At 47.2% G+C, this 25,102-nt stretch overlaps 1 protein-coding gene and 1 long non-coding RNA gene across 3 annotated transcripts in view; both read left to right on the top strand.

Annotated features, from left to right (window-relative positions):
* Positions 1 to 9,703: 9,703 nt before the first annotated feature.
* The window catches only part of PDPN (podoplanin), a 31,293-nt gene continuing 15,894 nt past the window's right edge, over positions 9,704 to 25,102 (top strand). The window contains exon 1 of one of the 2 annotated variants that reach the window (XM_003806267.5): positions 9,704 to 10,135. In XM_003806267.5, coding sequence (XP_003806315.1) covers positions 9,841 to 10,135 — 295 coding nt within the window. In that variant the 5' untranslated portion in view covers positions 9,704 to 9,840. The remainder of the gene's footprint in view (positions 10,136 to 25,102) is intronic. The other variant, XM_008951858.4, reaches the window with a different exon arrangement.
* LOC129393882 (uncharacterized) lies at positions 11,050 to 12,769 on the top strand. Its single transcript, XR_010111257.1, has 2 exons — positions 11,050 to 11,749; positions 12,104 to 12,769. It is a non-coding gene; the product is annotated as an uncharacterized LOC129393882 (long non-coding RNA).

Here is a 25,102-nt window from a genome sequence, read left to right as displayed (position 1 = left end):
TATTCTTTCACTTAGAGGTCCTTAGGTTAACTGGATATACTCAGAAAATGGGAAAATAAAGACATTTCTAATCTCAAGAGAACTTTGCCAATGCATTTAAATAAATTGACTTTATCTTATCACATGCTTTACATTTATTTTCTTTCTTTCTTTTTTCTTTCTTTTTTTTTTTTTTTATTTTGAGAGGGAGTTTCGCTCTCGTTGCCCAGGCTGGAGTGCAATGGTGCGATCTCGGCTCACTGCAACCTCTGCCTCCTGGGTTCAAGTGATTCTCCTGCCTCAGCCTCCTGAGTAGCTGAGATTACAGGCATGCGCCACCACGCCTGACTAATTTTGTATTTTTAGTAGAGATAGGGTTTCTCCATGTTGGTCAGGCTGGTCTTGAACTCCTGACCTCAGGTGATCTGCCCGCCCTGGCCTCCCAAAATGCTGGGATTACAGGTGTGAACCACCGCCCTCCGCCCTCCCCGCCCTCTTTATATGTGTTTTAGAGATGGCGTCTCAGTATGTTGCCCAGGCTGGTCTCAAACTCTTGGTGTCCATCAACCCTTTCATCTCAGCCTTCCAAGTAGCTAGGATTACAGGTGTGAGTCATGGTACCTAATTTATATTTATTTTTATTTTTTTATTTTTCTATTTTTTATTTATTTATTTATTTTTGAAACGGAGTCTCGCTCTGTCACCCAGGCTGGAGTGCAGTGTGGCACGATCTCGGCTCACTGCAAGCTCCACCTCCCGGGTTCACGCCAGTCTCCTGACTCAGCCTCCGGAGTACCTGGAACCACAGGCGCCCGCCACCATGCCCGGCTAATTTTTTTTGTATTTTTAGTAGAGACAGGGTTTCACCGTGTTAGCCAGGATGGTGTCCATCTCCTGACCTCGTGATCTGCCTGCCTCGGCCTCCCAAAGTGCTGGGATTACAGGCGTGAGCCACCGCGCCTGGCCCCTAATTTACTTTTATTTTTTAAAAACCCATAGAGCTGCAAATTTTACTCATTGAATTAATGGCAAATCTCTCCCATGACACATAATTGTCAAAGCCAGTCTTTATCAAACCATATTCCTTTCTGTCAAGAGTCTAACTTTATTTTCAATTCAAAATAACTTTATTATTATTTGAGGCAAGGTCTCCTCTGTCGCCCAGGTTGAGTGCAGTGGCTTCATCTCAGCTCACTGCAACCTCCATCTCTTAGGCTCAAGCAATTCTCCCACCTCAGCCTCCCGAGTAGCTGGGACTACAGGTGTGCACCACCATGCTCGACTACTTTTGCATTTTTTGTAGAGACAGGGTCTCACTATGTTGCCCAGGCTGGTCCCAAACTCCTGGGCTCAAGTGATCCTCCTGCCTCAGCCTCCCAAAGTGTTGGGATTTCAGGCATGAACCACAGTGTCCAGCCCAAGATAACTTATTATACACCTTCTTGAGAATTCTAACAGCATCTGAATTCTAATTCTAACATGGATACATGGATAAGGAAGGGAGCCTCGGCCATGAGCCTGTCTCCTGTTTGAAGTGGTTGCTGCAGACTCCACGGTTTCTTGTCATTCTGCCTTCGCTTCGGTCTTTCAGGCTCTCTCTTGGCAGCAACACATCTGAGTCAAGAGCCAGGCTTTGGAAGAGGTCAAGTCATAAAATTAAAATTGTCATCACTCTCGCCGTCTGAATTCAGAATAACCCAATGTGGGTCAAAATATCCCAATTCTAAAGCTGGATTTCACACTTAAGAGAATATCCACATGTGAGGAAAAGACAGAACGTTCTCCTGCTGCCCACCGTAGGGTACTCTGCTTAAGGGAGGCTGCGCATACACCGGTATTTCAAATTGTCCCTTAAATGCCCTTAGAAGGTTTTTAGCATCCCTTAGGCAATGCACTATTCTAGGATTAAGGAGGACTGAGAAGTTTGTCTTTTTTTTTTTTTTTTTTTGAGACGGAGTCTCTCTCTGTCGCCCAGGTTGGAGTATGGTAGCACTATCTCGGCTCACTGCAACCTCCACCTCCCAGGTTCAAGCGATTCTCCTGCCTCAGCTTCCCGTGCAGCTGGAATTACAGGCATGCACCACTACACCCGGCTAATTTTGTATTTTTAGTAGAGACAGGGTTTCACCATGTTGTTCAGGCTGGTCTCGAACTCTTGACCTCACGTGATCTGCCCACCTCGGCCTCCCAAAGTGCTGGGATTACAGGCGTGAGCCACCGCACCTGGTCGGAAGTTTGTCTTTGTATAGCAAAGTGGAAGAACAAACAATGGGATGGGGAAGTAGATCTGTGTTGAAAAGAACACATATGTTAGCGGAGAATTTGGAAACTGATGCCCTTTGAACTTTTCTATGTGCATATGTGTCGCCTGGAAGGGTCACGCTGCCTTCCCACTTGGAAGACTGCTGCCCTACTCCGTTGACTTTTATTTTTTCTCAGAACATTCAGCATAACCTCTCTTTACCTTTTTTATTTCTGCTCCTATCGTCTCTCTCCCACACAGAATGCAAGAGGCTCAGAAACCAGGACCTGGATGCCTTGTTCCCTGCCTTGTCCATGGAGTCTAGGACACTGCCTGGCACACAGCTGATACTCAATAGATAGTAGTCAAACAAAAGAACAAGTAATCGGTGTGGCAGCTCCCTGCTGTTGGTGCCAGTAATAAATATGTGATCAGGCTCCTTGGCTCTGCTAAAGAAAACAGTTAAATATCTCCAGTAACATCTTCCAGAAACCCCCTCATGCCTCTCGCCCATCTCCAGAAACCCTAAACAGGCTGCTCCCATGCAAGGAGAGTTCCGCCCTCTCCAACGCCCAATTCCCCCTTGCTAAAGGCAGCTTCGAGGCAGGGGCTCTGGAAATCAGATGCTAACACAAAAACTGTTTTCTTCCAACTTTATTAACTTTTAAGCCTTTTCCTGTTTTCCTGTCATGGCCAAACCCACCTCTTGGCAGCCACTGAAGTCTGAATATTTGAATTAGATTCCTGAACAGTGATTAAAACAGATTTGGGACCTCAACAAGACGTTCCAAAATACCAACAAGATCCCGACTATTCCAAAGGGATTGCACCCATTGGAGGGAGGCAGGGTGGGGGCTCACCCGAGGGCCTCATGGCCTCATCTCTGCAGGGGCACCGTCTGCGCCGGGGAGAGAATTCCAGGCTGGGACGGCATGAGGCTTGTGGCGGTGGTGGTTTGCTGTCATCACCTCAGCTGGCAGGATGAAGGGAGAAGTTGCTCTCATCAAGCCTCCAGCAGAGTGAGGCTCCTGGTTAGGTGTTACCAGGGACGCGAGGAGACCTTACCACCATCATTTTCACAAGCCCAGTTTCCACCCAGGGAAACTGAGCGAAAGAAAGGCTGGGACTGGGATCTGCAAGGCCACCACCCTTCCAGAGGGCAGGAAGGTAAATACCAGCCTCCCTCCTGCCTTCCCAGACTGTCCCTGCATGACTTCCCCATCTCCCACACTGAAACACATTCATTCAGATTGTTTTCCAAGCAGGGTACTGAGTCTTCATAATCAAGGGCTCTCTGAACACACCAATGAAAGGAGCTTTCTGTGTGTATTGGTCTGAATTATAAAAAACATCAACCTCCCCAATGCTTGCCTGTCCATTAAAACTGAGTATTTATCTTAAAAAAAAACAACAACAAAAAACCCACTCCGACTCTATGCTCCCAACCCATTAAAGACCTTGATGACCATCAGAGATACCTGATTCAAATCTGATGCATAGGTCCAGCCAATTTTTTCTTTTGGCTTGGGGGATGGGTACTTTGTAAATAAGCAATGTGTTGTGAAGAAAAATTACCAATGGTCTGAGTTCCTTTTTTGCGTTTCTTTGGTGTAGCATGGAGCCCAGCATCAGATGTGGAGTAAATAAAATGGGGCGTCTCGCCTTCCCCGCAAAGGTCACGTTCACCCCCTTGACCAGGTCGGTGCTCTTGGTTCTCCTGGAGTGTGTGGTGCTCACTCTGTACACACGGCCACGTCCAGCAGTGGGGCCCAAGGCTTCCTTGGGATGACAAACAACACAGAAGCCTGCTGATCTGCAGAGTTGAATGTTTTCCTTTCTGTTTCATGCAAAAGCCCCATGCTTTTAATAGACCAGTGGAAAACTAAACGTCACACCTTATTCCTTGTCCTGAGATGCCGCAGGGCCCTGCCTCAGCCACAGAAGATGCAACTGGTGAAGACTCAACCTTTCCCTACCAAGTGAGTGGGTAGAGCTGCCCACTGAGGGGTCGACCACATGTGACGTCTGTCAGATAAGAGAACAGAGAGAGGGTGACTGGCTCAAGCCAGACTCAGGAGACATCACAGCCAGCAAATCCTGTTTGAGCAAACTGAAGTATGCAATGGATGGGACGGGTGCAGTGGCTGATGCCTATAATCCCAGCACTTTGGGAGGCCGAGGTGGGCGGATCACGAAGTCAAGAGATTGAGATCATCCTGGCCAACATGGTGAAACCCTGTCTCTACTAAAAATACAAAAATTAGCTGGATGTGGTGGCGGATGCCTGTAGTCCCAGCTACTCGGGAGGCTGAGGCAGGAGAATCTCTTGAACCTGGAAGGCGGAGGTTGCAGTGAGCCAAGATCGCACCACTGCACTCTAGCCTGGCGACAGAGCGAGACTCCGTCTCTATAAATAAATAAGTAAATAAGTAAATAAAAAGTATGAAATGGGTACAATGTGTCTTCAGCAGCCCCAGGCTTTCTATTTTGTGCGCTTACTCCTTGGCAGTATCCAAGAATCAAGTACCCATGGTACCTCATCGAAACATCCTCCTGGGAAAGGGAGAGAACCCCATACACGTCGAGGTCTGCGAGACGGACTGTGCTCAGTGTGTGTCCTTCCGAGGCGTACTGGCAGCCTAAAAGGCATCCTTAGCCATCAGTGAGTTTGCAAGGGGGAGGGGAATTGTCCTGAGATTTGGGGAGGTGCTGGCAGGGCTCTCCCAGCAGCCCCCAAAAACACAGAAGTCACTTACTTGTTTCGTCTTTGGCTGATTGTACATTACATGTCATTGACTCCACCTCCAGCCTCAGGCTGGGCTGAGGTTCTTTCATGGTGAGGGTCTTCTGGTGGGCTAAGGAAAATTACAAGCTTGACTTTCACAAGTATTTATGGAGCAGTGGTAGAGGCAGAGGCCAGAGAGAGACAGAGAGAAAGAGTAGCTCTCAAAGCTAAGCTCCTGGCTTTGGGAGCTTAGGATATCATCAAAGGGGGCAGAGATAAAGCATAGCTGGGAACACATTGGGCTCAATCCTTTAACTACAGTGGGGTGGCATGAGACAGCCCTATTGCTGGGAGGAGATCCAGCTCCACAGGGGTACAGGGCAGGGGCCTTCAAATGGTAGATGCACACAGATTTCCCCAGAAGAATGCCAGCAATGATGGGTCCAAGGGGAACAATTTCCAATGCCTCAATGTTCCTAAGTTTTCTTCTATTTTATAATTTTTTATTTTTTATTTTGTAGAGACAGGGTCTTGCTATGTTGCCCAAGTTGGTCTTGAACTCCTGGCCTCAAGCAATACTCTTGCCTTGGCCTCCCAAAATGCTGGGATTACAGGCATGAACCACTGCCCTGGCTCCTAAGTTTTCTTTTCTTTTTTTTTTTTGAGGCAGAGTTTCGCTCTTGTTGCCCAGGCTGGAGTGCAATGGTGCGATCTCGGCTCACCGCAACCCCCGCCTCCCAGGTTCAAGCGATTCTCTTGCCTCAGCCTCCCTAGTAGCTGGGATTACAGGCATGTGCCACCACACCCGGCTAATTTTGTATTTTTAGTAGAGATGGGGTTTCTCCATGTTGGTCAGGCTGGTCTCAAACTCCCGACCTCAGGTGATCTGCCTGCCTTGGCCTCCCAAAGTGCTGGGATTACAGGCATGAGACACCACGCACGGCCCTGGCTCCTAAGTTTTCTACTGAAACTTCTGGGAAAATGTAGCACCTTCCCAATAATCCAACCCCAATTTACAAAAAAAAAAAAAACAAAAAAAGCAGATTCTTATCCATCCCATATCTTCTTATGGAGCATTTCCTGGGGTGAAAAAAATCTCTTTAGTTCCAGGTTGGCAGTGTGAAACTGTCTTTCCCTGTGTCGTCCAGAAAACCACCAGGATGGCTCATATTAGAAAGGCTAATATTAGTGGCGATGTCAGTTTACAAATGAGGAAGAGACTGTCTCCAGCTGGACCAAAGGTGCTCTCTTCAAAGACGGCAGGTTGAGTTTTCTGCCTTCCAGGGCCTGTGTTCCTCTTTAGCAGGTTTGAAGGAAAGGCTGTCCATTTACACGAGGGGAGTCAAGTGGGTGCACGGTGGGTAAACATGCTTGTAACTTACATCCCATGTTCACTTCGGAGCGGGGTTTTAGTTAAAATGAGGTGGCATTTGGTTCTTTACATCAAAATGTGAACTATAGGACACAAAGACAGTTCGTATGCATCCTCTCTCAGCTGCTGAAACTGGCTTGAGGTGTGCAGTAGCTTATCAGGAGAGAATGTTTGTAAGGCCAGTCCTCCGTCCAGTCAGAGTTGTAGCGGTCTGGGTTATAAATCAGAATTTTGGTCCCACTCAAACCCGTAAGTGTGTTACTTATTCCTGGGCCATAGAGCTGCCTTTGCTGTCAGAGATTCAGTTGTGGGTATCTCACCTCTGGAACATGGCATATTGATTTTTAAAGTTACTATTATTATTATTATTATTATTATTATTACAGAGTAAGGGTCTAGCTCTGTTACCCCAGCAGGAATGCAGTGGCATGATCATGGCTTACTGCTGCCTTGACCTCCTGGGCTCAAGCGATTCTCCCAACTCAGCATCCTGAGTAGCTGGGATCACAGGTACATGTCACCACACCTGGCTAATGTTATTTTTATTTTTTAATAGAAGCAGGGTCTTGCTATGTTGCCCAGGCTGGTCTCAAACTCCTCGCCTCAAGTGATCCTCTCGCCTCTGCCTCTCAAAGCATTGGGATTACAGGTGCGAACCACCACGGGTTGGGGGGCTGGTGTCCCATTGTGTGTTGAGAAGCATCTTCCCAGCCAGGTCAGCCCAGGCTGCCTGGAGCAGCTCAGCCAGGTGCTCTCTGGACTCTGCAGAGCCCTCAGAAAAACACAGAGCTTGAGGAGACCCTGATGTGTCATCTCCAGCATCCCCCAGGGTGGAAGGTACCAAACTGGCAGCTCTGGCTCAGCTCCTCATTCCACTGCTGGTCCACACCTTTTGGGGGTCTTCTTGCTTCCTAAAAGCAATTTACAGACGTTTCCCACACAGTCCTGCAAGGCACAGGCACAGTGCTAGTAACAGGCTCAACTCCTGCTCTGCAATGGAAATGCATGACCCCACCGCTCCTACCTTGTAGGATCCCACACAATTTTCATGGTGGCCTCTAAACCCATAGTCCTCAAAGTGGGGACCCAGGACCAGTAGCTTCAGCATCACCTGGGAACTTGTTGGAAATGCAAATTCTTGGGCCCCACTCCTTACCTATTGAATCAGCACTTTGGCAGTGGAGCCCAGCAGTCTTGCCTTCCAGGCAAGCAAGCCCTCCAGGTGAATCCACTCTCAACCTCACTTGTGTAGGAAATGGGTATCATCAATGTTCGGAAGCCAACCGTTGTTTTGGGGCTGAAAGGAAATAGTGCGTGTTCCTGGCAGGAAGGTAAAGGCCAGTATGTAGCAGCTGCTGTTATCTCACCAGTAACGCATCATCATTCATGGCCATGGCTTTCTGAGCTTAAGCTGTTTGCCAAGAATGGAGCCACATACCCTCCTTCTTTCCCTCTTCCCCTCAGCTGAGCAGGGTCTCATGCTTCCAGATCCCCTGTGTTTCACTTCAGCTCCTTTAGCTAACCGAGTCTCGCTGCCCAAGGCCCATATTCCTTCTCTCATGACCTGCTGGCTCTATCTGGCCCAGGAGGGTGAGTTCTTTCTTCCCTCTGGTCTTCAGGTTCCCCCTCCCAAGACCCAGCCTTTCTCTCTAGGTTTTCAGACCAACAGCACCCAGAGCCGATCCACAAACTCCTTCATCCTGGCCCCTCTCCCCACCCCAGGACCCCCGGCTGAATGCAATTCCTTATTACCTCCCACTCCTCCATCCTGATCAAAAGGTCATGTGACCAACCTTCTAGATTCTAGACACATCCGGGGGTGTGGGATAGAAGGCAGGTGTCCTTGAATCATGACCTAGCCTCAGCATCCCTCTAAATTAGTTGCATGTAACCCAATCTCCCCCACCTAGGCTTCATTGTGTTTCAATCTTTTGAATAAAGCGGGCCATCTTTCTTTCTGTGTGTGACCTTGGAGTTACACATAAGCAGAATAGATGTGCATCTATTCTCCATCTAACAGGCTCAACAGACAATGCACTATTCCTCCTGTCAACAGACATTATTGACACTAGAGTCATAAAATGCATCTCCAAGATGGGGAAGTCAGTTCAAGAAAGAGTATCTGTATCACGAGTTTTCTCTTTACATTTCCAACTCCTTGGCTCTAGGGGTGTTGCCGCTACCCCTCATCTTCTAGGTTCAGGTGCTCAGCTCCTGTTTGTAGCCCCAGGACAAGACGTTACCTGGGAGATCTTTAGAAATGCAGAATCTCTCCCAATCCCACAACAGAATTGCACCTGCATAACCAGCGCCCCAGGTAGATCCGGCTGAGAAGCTATGATGAAGGGCAAGGTTTGCCAAATGTTCCTGGGGACAAGTTCTCCAGCGACACTGGTTTAAAATAGGAATTCCGAAAAGGTCTGATTAATGAGTTTGGGGTGGAACCCAGGAAACTGGGCATTTAAAACAGTCTCTCCTGTGATTCTTAGAAAGTAAATTTATAATGGGGAGGGGTCAAAGATAAGCATCTGAAAACAATTTTCACGCAATGTGGAGCTTTGAGACAGCGTTAGTCTTCAGGTTCTTTTGTTGAATGGAATTTGTGGCATCTGGGAGTGGAGCAGAGACCACTTCCCAAACTCCTGTTCTTATTTTTTTAAATTCCAGCAATTCAGAAGGAATTAAAGTAAAAGACGTAAGTTCTCTGGTTGCTGATATCTGGTACCTGAGATCAAGGCAAGATCGCTTAAACCAGTAAAGTGAGGATTATGGGAGCAAACTCAGGAATAAAGAGGGTGAACCGGGCCTGGAAGGGGACGCAGGTTTGGCGACCAGACGGGTCACCGCTTGGCCCGGCCTAATCCAACTGCTCACGTCGGTGGGCCACAGCATCGCAGCGCTGGATCCCCGGGTCGGCAGAGGCGGATGGAGTTCAGCCTCTTTTTCAAAACTGCCAAAGCCACCCGGTCTGCCAAACTCCCCCACCAGCCAGCTCTGGGGCAGCCCCCCGGAGCCCGCCCGCTCCGGTCCCCGGGACAAGGGCGCAATTGACCAGCGCGGGCCGCCTCCGGCCCACCCAGATGACGGCCAACTTTTTTTTTTCTTAAGCCATCAAATTCAATATTTACAGGAACAACCCCATGCTTGGTTCTAAAACTACTGGCCACTCAAGAAACAGTTTACTTCTCACTTCTGCCCATAACAAGAAAAACATAGACTTGTGCCTTACTCTTAAAAAAATAATAATAATAAATGTAGGTTTTTAAAATTTTATATATAATTTTTAAAACCCCGTTTGTTGCATGTGGTCCCTTTCCCTCCTGTTGTTGAGCAGAATAAAAGCCCATTTTGCCAGGGCCCGCAGTCCTGGCGGCCCCCGCAGCTGCGGCCCTGTAACTTTAAACCTGGCCTGAGATCATCGTTTTGGCGCCGGCCAAACAGAGCCCGAGGGCGGGCCTAGCGCGCCCGGACGGAGACCACCTTGCGGCCGACCCCGCTCCCCCGCCTCCTCGGGAGAGATAAATGCTGACTCCGCTCGGAAAGTTCTCAACTGCAAAGTTTGCTCTCCGGCTGCCTAGGGTCTGGGAAGCTCGGGCACCCTCCCTCTCCGGGGCTCCTGCTCCCACCCCTCCGGCCCCCCCACCGTCGCGCTCCTCCAGGCTGGGCCTGTGGCCGCGGTGCTTTTTAATTTTCCCCCAGCTCAGAATCTTGCTGCTCGGCCCCCAGGAGAGCAACAACTCAACGGGAACGATGTGGAAGGTGTCAGCTCTGCTCTTCGTTTTGGGAAGCGCTTCGCTCTGGGTCCTGGCAGAAGGAGGTAAGACCCAGCGCAAGTGGCTTCCTGCCGTCGCTGATGGGGACGAGCGAGCAGAGACTTGCTGGAATGCCCGGGCCTGGTATTCGAGGTTGTCCAGGGGAGCGCGGGGGAGCTGAGGGTGTGTGCGTGTCAGGCGGCTGAGCGCCGGAGGAGGAGAGGCAGCGGCTTAGTCGGTGCCAGGTCCCAAAGACGCAGCTGCGCGGGTGTGCCGGGAGGAGCCCCGGAATCCACAGGCTGCGAGGTGGGCAGCACAGGGGGCCTCCCTCCGAGTCGGCAGCACCAGAGATATCGGGTGGAAGGTTCACAGTAGGCAGCCCCGCTTGCTGGCAGCAGTGGCTGGGGTTTCCTTCCCATAGAGCGGTGTGTTGGAGGAATACGCACGCCTCGGGAGAAGCTGGCCTCGTAGAATCAGGAGGGACGTTCAGGAGGGCTTGGGCCAAGAGGAGGGTTCCCCGCTCTGCGGTGGCCCTGGTCCCCCTTGGGACTACCTAGTCTGGCGCCCTGCCTGTTGGACACACTCAGCACCCCGTCACTGGACTGGAAGAGGCCTCCTTTATTCTCTTTAGAGAGGATAGTGTGTGTGGAAAGGATCCAAGTGGAGGCTTCCGAGGAGTGTGAGTGCATGAGGATTGTTACGCGTTACGAACATTGAGGTTTCAGTGGGTTTGAGCCACGTGTTCATCTTGGGCAACAACATCAGTGGCTGAATGCCTGTTGGTGACTCCTTAGGCTTTAAATATTTTGTATCCCATGTTGGGGTGGGGGCGTCCACAGCTTCCATTACCCTTTGTCCTTTCCTGGAGCCTTACCTCTTCCCGCTGGGTTGCTGTGTTGGTGGTCTCCATTGACATCTGTCGACATTTTGTTGTCTTTTCTTGGGTTTTTATTTTTATGTTTCCTCAATAGAACATATGTTCTGCAGGACGCAGCTACATCCAGCCATGATTCCCCACGGCCAAAACAATGCCTGGCACATAGTAGTTGCTCACTAAATGTTGGTTGAAGGAATTGTAAGCTAACTCGTGATCTTTGGGGCTGGAGGTTGCTGAGTTATGCTGTGAAAAGTAAACATTTTCCAAAAATTGAGGATCAAGGTAGGCCTAGGCCCAGAGGAATACTTCTTGGAGAGGGAGCGGTTTGCAGGAGGGGTGCGCCTAACCTGGCCTCCTACAATGGTCCACACAGACAAAAATACCCAATCTCAGGGAAATGACAGAGTACTGCTCTATGCTGGGCTGTCTGCTTCAAAGGGACTGAGCAACTCTTTTTATAGGGGCCGTGGGTTATTCGTAGCAGTCCTATCTTTGGAACTTCTCTTTCCACTGGAATATATACAGTTCTGTATTTTCAGTTACATTTCCTTTTTGGCGAGACAATGTGCAAATGACACCGTTTTGTGCTCACCAGGGCAAAGCAAGGGAGCGCCCTCACTTCAGCATCTCAGCCCTGCTAAAGAAAAAGCTGCTGGGTAACATCCTTTGTTTTTGCCCAGGGAAGCTTTAGCTGTGATTCCCTTCAGCCGGCTCCTGAATGTCAAAGGTACTCCTAAAAGATGGCGTTAAAACCGAAAAACCATCGTTGGTGCTGGAAACTCCACTACTAAAGAAAGAAGTGGTGTGCGGGGCTGGCTGAGTGAGGGTGGGTGCTGAGTTGCCTGGCTGCCAGAGGAGCAGAGGCCCAGCAGGGTTTTTGTCTGAGAATAATGAGCGAGGCGACTTGAATATGGATGAATAACATCATTGAGCGAAGCTATTGTGGGCTTTTGTTGGGGAGCTGGGCTGGGGGGTAATTATGGTGATGAATTTTATGATCCTTTTCATAAGATCCTACGCCCTACTGGGTTTCCCTCCTCCAGGGTTATAATCTGGTTCAGTTTTATAATCTGGTCCCATGTGTCATCCCTTTGGGTGTTAGTGGATTCAAAGGAGGTCTGTTGTCCACACATCTGGCATTTTTTTCTATTGTCAGGCGCCACCCTCATGCTGAACTTTCATCAGGAAGGCACGTTTTGGGGGCCTCTTCATTAGAGAGTTTATTTTGTGAGATTCTGCAAGCTGCTGCTCGCTGCTAACCCACATGTGCTTTTCCGGGACCAATCCACCCAGGATTAATCATGCGGCCAACAAATTTCCCTGTGATTTCCCCGAAACGCTTGCCAGTTTGGAGGCCCTGAAATCCTCATGAGTTGTTAAGAGTTTTTGTTGCACTGAAGGCACTTAATAAAGATCAGGTCTGTTAGAGGCTTTGTGAGGGAGGCCTCTGCATTGCACTGGTGTATAAGATCCAAAATAGCATTGAATATAGAAAAGCACAATTTAAAAAATGTGTCCGGGCATGAGAAGGCTAAGTCTGGACGTGGCCAAAGGGACTAAACTCCTTCCTTTCTTTGGCTTCTGTAAAATGAGCAGCACGCGAGTGACTCTACACTGTAGAATTATAAGGACCTCAAGCCTTGGCAAGACAGTGGAGGGTCAGGCCAAAGGACACAACCATCCTCTCATTCCCATCGCCTGCCACGTGCTAGGAATATTGCTAGCTACTTCTTCAATCCTCATAATACCTGTAAATTACACACTCTTATCTCGGAATATACCAGAACTGGGTTTGAAAAATATGTCTAACTTCAAACCTGAAGATCTTTTTACTACACTACTCTGCCATTAAAAAAAAAAAAAAAAAAGAGGCTGGGCATGGTGGCTCACGCCTGTAATCCCGGCACTTTGAGGGGCCGATGCGGGCGGATCATGAAGTCAGGAGTTCGAGACCAGCCTGGCCAATATGGTGAAACCCCGTCTCTACTAAAAATACAAAAATTAGTTGGGCATGGTGGTGCGCGCCTGTAGTCCTAGTTACTCGGAGGCTGAGGCGGAAGAATCGCTTGAACTCGTGAGGCGGCAGTTGCAGTGAACCAAGATCACACCACAGCACTCCAGCCTGGCAACAGAGCGAGACTCCGTCTCAAAAAAATAAATAAAAACAAAGTAAAGAGGTTGAACTTGAAATTAAAGGTTAACCTCACTTTAAGCCTCTTAAACGTAGAAACAAAATTCTCTAAAGATACGAGAATTCCTTTACATTAAATGCTCCCCATAATGTTCTTTTAAGAATGAAATTGTCACAGTACATTAAAATAGGATTTATTAATTCATTCTGCAAATAGTTATTAAGCATTTCCTGAGTTCTTGGTGTGTTACTAGATGCAGAATTTGAACTGTATGCACTTTTGAGAGAGGCACACCTCACATGCTAAAGTGTGCCCTGCAGTCCTCACCAGCAAAGCAATGAACATGCACTTTCAAATTCCATTGGCTTATCTGAATATTTGTCATATTTCTGGCTTTGGAAAGGAGGCAGGCCAGGTTATAACTTGTGGAAATACGACGGGGGAGGAGGAGGAGGAGGGAGAGAGAACTCAACTACTCAGGATTACCCTGGTGAAATTTATTTGACGAATCTGAATCAGATGCTGTAGGGCTTTTCCAGGAAGCCTTGCCACTCTTGGTGCCCCAAAACCTCTCAGGGAAGCACCCAGTGTGCACGTTTTATTGAAGAGAATCAACTGATGGAGGGTGCTGGACACTTCCAAGTGGACAGTTACTGTGATGAGTCTTAGGATTCTCATTTGCTGGGCAAGAGATACAGCTCCGTGATTAGGCATTTTATCTGGGGCAATAACTGGAATTCTGCCAATTCCATCCAAGGCAGGAAAACAAGGTGACTGTTTCCTTCCCACATGTCTAACCCCAGCCCCTGTCCACCGGCCTGTTGGCAGCCAGTCAGATGATGGCAAGCTCCCCTGAGTGTCAGCCGAAAGAGGTAGGAGGGCTCACCCTCCTTTTTGTCTGGCTGAGTGTCTTTGCCTTGAGAATTGCTCAGAGATGGATTTGTCCTTCGAAGTGAATCAAGCTAAGTCCAGGGGCAAGTACGCAGGTATGGCCAACTCGTTCATGTAGTTTTTTGAGGAGCTGAAAGCTGACATTGTGAGGCAATGCCAAATTTAATGAAACCCCCCCCAAACACACACACACACACACACACACACACACACACACCCGGAGAAAGATGTGATGGGCTCTTGACCCCCATCCAGAGAGGCCGGGCCACAAAGTGCCCTAGGCAATAGAGGGAGACCAACCCTGAGCCACTGGGGTAACAATCACCATTGTTAATGTTTGCAGCATGTACAAATGCCAGATACACAGAGTGTAAATGGGAAGCAGGAAAGGGGCATGCTAGAATATTTTTAACATATTATTGATGAGAACAGGACACTTCCCACAATTCATCAGGGTGTCTCCATCCGGGAGAACACAACACAACTCATTAAAAAAGCTGTGATACAGCGAATATTGTCCTGCCCCAAAGAGAAGGGAATCAGTTTGCCTAGAAGAGGAGAAGAATGAGAATTTGTTGATGTTTAAACCTTCCCTGCCCAAAGAATTAACTGATTTAACAAATATTTTTATTATATATAATATAAATATATAACTATATATTATATATTTACATATATAATATATAATATAAATATATAACTATTATATATTTACATATATAATATAAACATATAACTATATATTATATATTTACATATATATAAAATATATATAATATATGTATTTTTTTGAGACAGGGTCTCACTCTGTCACCCAGGCTGGAGTCCAGTAGCACTATCTCGTCTCACTGTAGCATTGACCTCCCAGGCTCAAGCGATCCTCCCACCTCAGCCTCCTGAGTAGCTGGGACCACAGGTGTGCACCACCACACCCAACTGTTTTTGTATTTTTAGTAGAGATGGAGTTTCACCATGTTGCCCAGGCTGGTCTCGAACTCCTGAGCCTGCCTTGGCCTCCCAGAGTGCTGGGATTACAGGTGTGAGCCACCATACCCGGCCAACAATTCATTGAATAGCTCTACTATTCAATAAATTGAATAGTGCTACTATTCAATAAATATTTATTGAACAGCTATTTATTGAATAGCTACTGTGTAAGTCAGGCAGTGGGGAACAAGGCAAACCCCATCCCTGCTTATAGTTAGTAGGAAAGGTGTCATATGTGGTGACTGGGGATATTCTGATCTCAATCAAGGTGGTTCTGTGATGAATCAGATGTCTTTGTTTTGTCACAGTCTGGAAATTTATTCCACCCGACAGCTCCACCCTTTGCTTTTATTGTAAATACAAAAAATAGCATCTTGTGGGGTATCTCACCCCTGAGAAGGGCATGCCTTGGACAGCAAATATGCATACAAAGCGTTGGAAAACAGTTTCCTGTTCTAAATAAACTATTTGGTTTTCTGGCCTCTTGTGATTTTGGCTAATGGGAAACAGTTTGTTCTGAGCCAAATCTCCCCATAAGATTAAATGTGAATCTGTAAAGCTACGGGATCTAGATTCTGAATGGCTGGTGTTAATAGTGCTAACAATATAATAACAGCTAGCGTTTACTGAGTGCTTAGCGTGTGTGAACCCCTTCCTAAGCCCTGTTTCATTCAGTCCTCACAACAGACTACTCGGCTGGAGCTTCTTGTATTTTATAGAGGAATTAAGAGACTCAGTGAGGTTCAGTAGCCCACACACAGACACGGAGCTTGTAAATGGCAGCAGTGAGACTGAACCCAGGCTGCTCAACCCTAGAGCCCACACCCCTAACCACTTAGCTACACAATCAGCTATGCTTGGAATAGCTTGAATCCGTGCCACTGAGGACACCCAGAAAAGCGAGAGGTTGATTCCTTCAAGTACTTCTTACCTTACGGCAGCAAACCACTTGTATTGATTGATTGATTGATTGATCGATTGAGATGGAGTCTTGCTCTGTCGCCCAGGCTGGAGTGCAGTGGTGCGATCCCAGCTCACTGCAACCTCCGACCCCCAGGTTCCAACCATTCTCCTGCCTCAGCCTCCCTAGTAGCTGGGATTACAGGCATGAGCCACCACGCCTGGCTAATTTTTCTACGTTTGGTAGAGATGGGGTTTCACCATGTTGGCCAGGCTGTTCTTGAACTCCTGACCTCAAGTGATCCACCCACCTCAGCCCTCCCAAGTGCTGGAATTACAGGCGTAAGCCACCGCGCCCTGCCACCATTTGTTATTTTTACATACATGATTTCTTTCCAGCTTGTATTAACTTTGTTGGTTGCATACATAATGCTGATGATGTGTATCCCCAGTGCTGGGAGTACTGAATGGAAGGATGCTGTCCCTGTCCCCTTAAGCATTTACAGAGCACACACATTAAGTTAGAGAGGAAGCATATGCTGTGATTGCAGCTTGCAAAGAGAGGCAAGACAGGTGCGTGTTTTCTACACATGTAGAAAGAACATACAAGCAACAGATAAAGTTGTGTCCTGCGCGGCACATGCTATTATTGTCTGTTGCTAGGGACTTAGAGATAAGAGAGAATCTTGGGGTTGGGAGGAGCTAGAAAAAGCCTTGTGGGGAAGATGCGACTTTATCTTGGCTGTGAAAAATGGTGGGGTTGGTTGGAGCAGGTGGCAGGGACAGTTGGTCTAGGCAGAAGAAATGGCTTGAGCAAACGCATGGAAATTAGATCAGTCCGGGTTTTTTGTGGGAATAGGCGTGGGTATTGAGGGCTGGCAAGAGTTGTGGAGGCTGGGGGTTAGAAGGGTTGAGTTGGGCAATGGCAGGAAACTGGGGAGACAGATGAGCCCGTGCTGAGTGGAAGAGGCGGGACCTTTCTCTGTAGGCAGAAATAGAGAATGGGAGTGGCCCATGAATGCTGGTTGTCAGAAGATAATGAAGAAGGAGCCATAGGAGATTGAATCTAGTTTGTGGGACCAGTCTAGGGGCAGGTGCGGTGGAGGGGCGGGTGGGGGTGGTCAGGAGGTAAAGAGACAAAATGTGGTGATAACAGAAAGTGAGAATGAGACCAAATTTCTTTTCTCTTTTTTTCAGATGGAGTCTCGCTCTGTTGCCCAGGCTGGAGTGCAATGGCGCGATCTTGGCTCACTGCAACCTCTGCCTCCCGGGTTCAAGCGATTCTCCTGCCTCCGTCTCCTGAGTAGCTGGGATTACAGGCACGTGCCACCACGCCTGGCTAATCTTTGTATTTTCAATAGAGACGGGGTTTCATCATGTTGGTCAGGATGGTCTCGAACTCCTGACCTCGTGATCCGCCCACCTCAGCCTCCCAAAGTGCTGAGATTACAGGCGTGAGCCACCATGTGCAGCGAGACCAAATTTCTAGGAATAAAAGCCAGCAAGACTTAACAGTTCAGCATTTCTTGACTTGTTACTAGTCACCTCTTACAGCACTCATGACTATATTCACACGTTTAAATTGATATGTAATTCACATACCATAAAATTAACCCATTTAAAGCAGACAATTCAGTGGTCTTCAGTGAAATCACAGAGTTACGCAACCATCACCACTATCAATTTTAGAACATTTTCATCACGCCCCTTCCCCAAAAGCCCCAAACTATCAGCAGTCATTCCCATTTCCTCCTCCCCCTAGACCCTGAGCACCATCCATCTACTTTCTGTCTCTATGGATTTGCTTATTCTGGATATTTCTTATCACTGGAATCACACAATATGTGGCCTTTTGTGCCTGGCTTCATTTACTTAGCATGATGCTTACGAGGTTCATCCATGTTATAGCATGCACCAGAATTTCGTTCTTTTTAAAAAAAATTTTTAGAGATGAGGTCTTCCTCTGTCACCCAGGCTGAATAGCAGTGGCACAGTCATAGCTCACGATAGCCTCAGATTCCTGGGCCGAAGCCATCCTCCTGCTTCAGCCTCCCAAATAGCTGGGACTACAGGCGTATGCCACCACACCAAGTTTGTTTAACTTTTTGAGGAACTGCCATTCTGTTTTCCAAAGTGGCTGCACCGTTTACAGTTCCACCAGCAATACATGCTGTTCTGGTTTCTCCACATCCCCACCAACACTTATTTTCTTTCTCTGTGTGTGTGTTTACGTTGTAGCCATTCTAATGTGTATGCATTTTCCTAATGATTAGTGATGCTGAGCATCTTTTTATGCACTTCTTCGCCAATTGTGTATCTTTGGAGATATGTTTGTTTAAATCCTTTGCTCACTAAAGTTGAGTTAAATCCTTTGCTAACTTTATATTGTTGATTGAAAGCCTCCTTTATATATTCTAGATATTAGACCCTTAAATATATGAATTGCAGACTTTTCTCCCATCCTTTGGACTGGGTTGTCTTTTCGATTTCTTGATAGCAACCATTGAATAGCGTTTAAAATTTTGGTGAAGTTAAATGTATCTGTGTTTTGTTGCTTGTACTGTTGGCGTCATCTAGGAAGCTGTTGCCTAGTCCAAGCTTACAGCGATTTACTCTTACAGTTTTAGCTCTGATATTTGGGTCTTTGATTCATTTAGAGTTCATTTTTGTGTGGGCTATGAAGTAGAGGCCCAACTCCATTCTTTTGCATGTGGGTATCCAGTGGTCAAGGTATCATTTGTTGAAAAGATGATTTTTTTTTTTTTTTTTTTTTGAGACAGAGTTTCGCTCTTGTTACCCAGGCTGGAGTGCAATGGCACGATCTTGGCTCACCGCAACCTCCGCTTCCCGGGTTCAAGTGATTCTCCTGCCTCAGCCTCCGAGTAGCTGGGATTACAGGCATGCACCACCACACCCGGCTAATTTTTGTATTTTTTAGTAGAGTCGGGGTTTCTCCATGTTGGTCAGGCTGGTCTCAAACTCCCGACCTCAGGTGATCCGTCCGCCTCTGCCTCCCAAAGTGCTGGGATTACAGGCGTGAGCCACCGCGCCTGGCCAAAAAGATGATTCTTTCTTCGCTGAAGAATCTTGGCACCTCTGTCAAAAATCAATTACCCATAAATGTATAGGTTTAATTCTGGATTAAATTGATCTATATGTCTATCCTTCTACCAGTAGCACCGTCTTGATTACTGCAGCTTTGTAGTAAGTTTTGAAATGGAAGTATGAGTCTACTTTGTTTTTACCAAGATTGCTTTGGTGATTCTCCTGTCTGTATTTTAATTATTTGTGTACATAACTTGTCTCTTAGAGAAGAGAGCACTTAAAAGAGCACGTGGTAGGTACATAGTAAACATTTGGCAGGAAGAAGAGGGAGGAAACAGGATAGACGCATAGGAATGACAGAAAGCAGATAATAAAAGCATAAAAATCAGGTAGGAGGGATGAGAGATTAGGAACCAACTTGGTAAGGAAAAGGTATTTATACGCCCGGCTTTAGATATGATGAGTTTGAGGTAAATAGTAAGACACCCAATTTGATGATCTGATGAGTACCTGGGAAGACAGTCATCTAAAAGAGTGCCAGAGCTAAGCCCTGGAGATGAAGTTTGCTGCTTGAATTTCCCCTACATTAGGACAAAGGGAGAAAAATGGCAAGGGAAGAACAGAAGAGATCCTCTTAGCCAAAAACAACTATTTTCTAAAAATCTACCAAAGCACACTTCAAGGTCCGAAACCAGGCTTGAGATTGAGGCCAAGGGACGCTAGTGGAAACGGCCACATTCTGCACATTCCTGCAGGCCTTGTCCTCCTGGGCTCACAGCTGGGCTGTCTGAGCTGCGTGGGGTGGACGGTGAGGTCAGATGCAAAGGGGCTTCTTTTCTCCCTCTTGCAAAATCAGGGCGTGCTCAGCTGACAGCCATGAGTGAATCAGCTCAGATTTCCATTCAGTTTCCGAGCAGACGGCAAGTGCTTCCCAAACACACCCCATTGAGAAGCTCTGCTCCAGGACAGCACTTCTAAAGCGGGTTTTTGTCATTTGGTACTAAGTGGCCCTCCCTAGAAGGGGAATGTTTGTGACACCAGCCCTAGCTCAGTTCCAGAAAAGTTTATTACAGAGCTGTGATTTCAGTCTACAAAACTGTGAACTCATTTCCTCTTGGACTGAGAATGTTCTGCTTTGGTCAAGAGAAAAACGTCTCCCCAGGTTGAGTAATCTTGGTTGAGGTTGTAATCAGCAGCCTCTAATGTGAACACTGAGCAGTTCTGAGCCATGTTTGTGCTTGATGAGTGTGTTGATTCACTCCCATGAACTCTGAAAACTGTGAATGTCATTCATCCATTCATTCAGGCAGCAGAGACTGTGCTAGTGGCTGGGCCATAAACTTACAGCAGGATGGGGCCTTACCCTCAAGGAACTTGTAGATGCCGGTGGGGAGGAGGTAGTAAATGCCAAAATGTTATCAAATTCTATACTAGTTTAGAGGAGATTACTTTCTCCTGGCAACTTGGAAGAGCTCTGAAGGGAAGGGGATTTTACCTGGGCAATGAAGGAGAGGTGGGGTTTGGAAGGGCACTGATTGAGCTAAAAGGTGAACCTGCAGGTGCCCTTGGCAGCCCCTCCTCAATAATCTACAGAAGCCACCATCTAGGGCAGCTCAGTCAACTCCAGATCTTTCTTTAGAAGTAGAGAGGAATATAACAGGGAGCTGGTCAAGAGTATTCAGTGCCTGTGAAGACACAGTGGTTGGGAGCATGGGTTTGAGAGTCTGAATAGATGGCAATGTCTAATCCACGCATTGGCACTTGCTCATTTCATGGGCAGTTGACTTAACCTCTTAGCCTCACCATTGTCAGCTAAAAAATGAGGATGATACCCGTTTGCAAGACTTCTGTAAAGAACAAGAGAGCTGCTGGGTACGGTGGCTCACGCCTGTAATCCCAGCACTTTGGGAGGCCGAGGTGGGCGGATCACCAGGTCAGGAGATCGAGACCACCCTGGGTAACACGGTAAAATCCCGTCTCTACTAAAAATACAAAAAAAAAAAAAAAAAAAAATTAGCCGGGTGTGGTGGCGGGCACCTGTAATCCCAGCTACTCGGGAGGCTGAGGCGGGAGAATGGCGTGAACCTGGGAGGCAGAGCTTGCAGTGAGCTGAGATTGCGCCACTGCACTCCAGCCTGGGCGACAGAGCGAGACTCCTTCTCAAAAAAAAAAAAAAAAGGAAAGAAAAAAAAAAACAAGAGAGCATGCACGTGACGCCACAGTTTGCACATTCTCCCATAAATCCAGCAAATAGCACTTGTTATTAAAACACCTCGTGGATTGTCTTAGAGGTTAAATGCAAAGATCTGTGAAAGATACACATGAGATTTCAGTTCTTTCCCTCTTAAAAGGGGAGAGAGGATAGATCTGATTGAGAGATAATGTCATACCTGTATTATGTCATAAGAATCTTATATCCTGTCCCTTCCTGATGGTGTGGCTGTGAGCAAAACATCAATATTCAATTTGTCTAGTGACTTAATGTGACTCCTTGCTGTTGAAAGGAAAATGGAGTCCCTCTCATTGGCCCCTCTTCTTCATTGCCCAGTTCAGCTGCAGAAACCCTCAAAGTGCTGCCCTCAACTTTGGGAGGCGACCCAGAGGGGACACCTCCCCCCCACCCCCAAGACCCCAAAGCAAACTCTGGGGCAGGGGGTACTGTGCAGACTGCCTCCCAGTTTGTAGTCAGGGAAAGCGGTTTCACATCTTCACGTGCTGGATTTCTCCTGATTTCTCCAGAGGAACTAGTGACACGTGTCTGATCTCCTCAGCTTTGACATGTTTCTCTTACATTTTACAGAAGAGTCACACGCCCCCAGTGCCGTTAGCAGACAGTCAGGTCTCATCTCGTCATTGGTCTCGTCCCACAGGGGTTGACAGGACCTGCCACAGTGAATGGGCATGGCGCTGCTCACACGAAATTGAACGGCAGGGCAGCCAAGTTCCCCTTTGCAGGTGCCGTGCTATCTTCAGCTATGCCGTCTCTTTCATTACAGGGGAAGGCGTTTAACAACTCGGGGGTGAAGCCTGGTGGACAGCGGCAGGGACATCATAAATACAGAAGATAATTTTAAAGAAGTATTCCGGCCGGGTGCAGTGGCTCACAACTGTAATCCCAGGACTTTGGGAGGCTGAGGCGGGCAGATCACCTGAGGTCAGGAGTTTGAGAGCAGCCTGGTCAACATGATGAAATCCCGTCTCTACTAAAAATACAAAAAATTAGCTGGACGTGGTGGCAGGTGCCTGTAATCCCAGCTACTTGAGAGGCTAAGGTGGGAGAATCACTTGAACCCAGGAGGCAGAAGTTGCAATGAGCCAAGATTGCACCACTGCACTCTAGCCTGGGTGACAGAGCAAGACTCCGTCTCAAAAAAAAAAAAAAAAAAAAAAAAAAGTTCTACCTGAATGTATAAATGTACTTAGCTGTCACTCAACAGGCATCTGATAAATACCTACCATGGTGCCAGACTCTAGGAATCTATGGGGCAGTGTGGACTTCAGTTAGAGCTATGTATGCCTGGAGGAAAATTCAGTGAGGGGACATGTCTGTGGGTACAGAGTGGCAGGCAGGCCAAAGCCTAGATTAATTCACAGTTCTCTAGATTTTCCAGGGCCAAACTTTTGGTCCAGTAAGCAATTTACCAGACTCCATGGAAGGGGTGAAGGGGGAAAAACGTTCACTGGCCACATCAGTGATTATGTCAATCACAACCAGTGGCTGCTTGAAGTTTGAGGGCACACAGCTCTGGGTTAGGGAGTGGCTTTCTTCGTGTAAAGGAGCTTTGGGACTTCAGAGGTTAGTGGTTGCATCAATATTCAGACGAGGTCAGGCGTGTTCAGGGTGGTGTGGCTGTAAGCAAAACATCAATATTCCAAAGGAAGCCTTCAACAATAGGTCAGGAGATGGGCCGGGCTACGGGACACAAGGGGCAACTCAAAAGGTACAGCTAATAGAGGGAAAATTCTAACGCCTTTCTCCTGATTGCCGGAACCCACTTCAGGATGACTGAGGGAAGCAACAGCAAACAGCTAAGTTTGGGACATTTTTGAACTGAACTGAAGGACTGTAGAGAGATATGAGCACCTCAGTGACTGCAGTGGGTGGTCGGCAGAGTCCTGGAAAATGTTGGAGGTTGGCACCTTTCTACTGTTTGGGGTGTGTTTATTTTCAGGCTTCTGGGCTCAGTTTTGAGACGTGATAGAAAAATAATATACAAAAGCCTGTGTTTGGGCAAAGGAACAGAAGTCGGTGTTTTTGTTTTCAAATAGACATTTTAACACCTCTTCAAAGCATAACTTTATCTCAAATGTAATTGGGGAGGTGCTAGAATTAATTATTAGTTATCCTAGAGTTTGTTCTATAGGGGAAAACCAGAACTTCCCAGAATATGAATTTTAAAAATATTCTGCTTCTCAATAGCCACAAGTCATTCCAACACCATTTCGTCATCCATCTACAAGGACATTTATTTGCACATTTAGACACTAGGGCCGCGCAAGATGCTAGAAAACACTGAGCAACGTGAAAGACCCTTTTAATCTGTTGACTAATACCCTGGGTTTCCTTTGAAAATCCCGAGGGTAACTCAGCTTGTATCTTGTTTACTTTAAAAATCAGCATCACCAGTTCAAGATAAAATGCTGTAGAAACGGCTTCTCCAGCGGTCAGATTAGGGAGCTGCAGGTCCGCAGAAGTAGGAGTGGAAGAAACTTCTCACTCACGTCAAGATGGAAATGGCACAGGAGCTCTTTAGCTAAATTTTATGTAGAGGACTTAACGAGAGGAAGTCCCCATCTAGACTCAGCATCGCAAAGGGGCAGCCTTCTTTGTTCAGTAGATCTGTTTCTACTCTAAATGTTTGTCAGTAGAGCTGTAACAGGTGGTAAAATGAATTCTCACTTTGGGAAGCCAAGGTGGAAGAATCGCTTGAGCCCAGGAGTTTGAGACCAGCCTGGACAACATAGTGAGACCCTGTGGTCTACAAAAAAATAAACCCAATTAGCCAGGCATGGTGGTACGCACTTAGAGTCCCAGCTACTCGAGAGGCTAAGGTGGGAGGATCACTTGAGCCTGGAAAATCGAGGCTGCAGTGAGCCAAGATTTTGCCACTGCACTCCAGCCTGGGTGACAGAGGGAGACCCTGTCTCAAAAAAAGGATTCTACTGGGTTAGCCTTTCTTTTCTTTTTTTTCTTTCTCTTTCCTTTCTTTTCTTTCTTTTGTCTCACTCTGTTACTCAGGCTGGAGTGCGTGGCACTATCTCGGCTCACTGCAACCTCTACCTCCCAGGTTCAAGCGATTCTCGTGTCTCAGCCCCCCAAGTAGCTGGGATTACAGGCACAAGCCACCACGCCTGGCTAATTTTTTGTGTTTTTAGTAGGGAAAGGATTTCGCCATGTTGGCCAGGTCAGGTCGCTAACCCCTGACCTCAGGTGATCTGCCCTCCTCGGCCTCCCTAAGCACTGGGATTACAGGTGTGAGCCACCACCACACCTGTCCCGCATTTATTTCTGATCCTCAGTGGGTAATGACTTCAAATGCTCCCCAGCCGTCACCTGTCCAGTTCTTTTTCTTTTGGACTAAGGGGATAGTCCAGGCCACTTAAGCTGGGCCTTGTGCTAAGTTTCTCCTGTAACTGTGACATAGTATTTGTTTGTTTTGGGACCATGTCTTGCTCTGTCACCCAGGCTGCAGTGCAGTGGCACAATCTTGGCTCCCTGCAACGTCTGCCTCCTGGGTTCAAACGATTCTCCTGCCTCAGCCTCCTGAGTAGCTGGGACTGCAGGCATGTGCTATCCTGCCTACTTAATTTTTGTATTTTTAGTAGGGATAGCATTTTGCCATGTTGGTCAGGATGGTCTCAAACTCCTGGCCTCAGGTGATCTGCCCGCCTTGGCCTACCAAAGTGCTGGGATTACAGGCCTGAGCCACTGCACCCAGCCATGACATAGTATTGGAAAGAAAAGATTTGTCTCAATGAGAGCTGGTTTTGAAGCAGTGGGGAAAAGAGGATTTATCAGGGTGATTGGCTAATCTTTTGGGGGGAAATTATATTTCTCTTTTATTATAATACTTCAAAATAAACAGACAAAAATATTAAACGTAAGTACAATACCATAAGGAAAACATAGGTGAATATTTATGTGATCTTGAGGAAGAGTTTGTGAGTGTGATGTCAAAGAGAAAACAAGTTTAATAAGT

The sequence above is a fragment of the Pan paniscus genome, chromosome 1 (genome assembly GCF_029289425.2).
Source record: "Pan paniscus chromosome 1, NHGRI_mPanPan1-v2.0_pri, whole genome shotgun sequence".
NCBI lineage: Eukaryota > Metazoa > Chordata > Mammalia > Primates > Hominidae > Pan > Pan paniscus.
The sequence above is the reverse complement of the archived record's forward strand: the minus strand, read 5'-3'. Positions and strand labels throughout refer to the sequence as shown.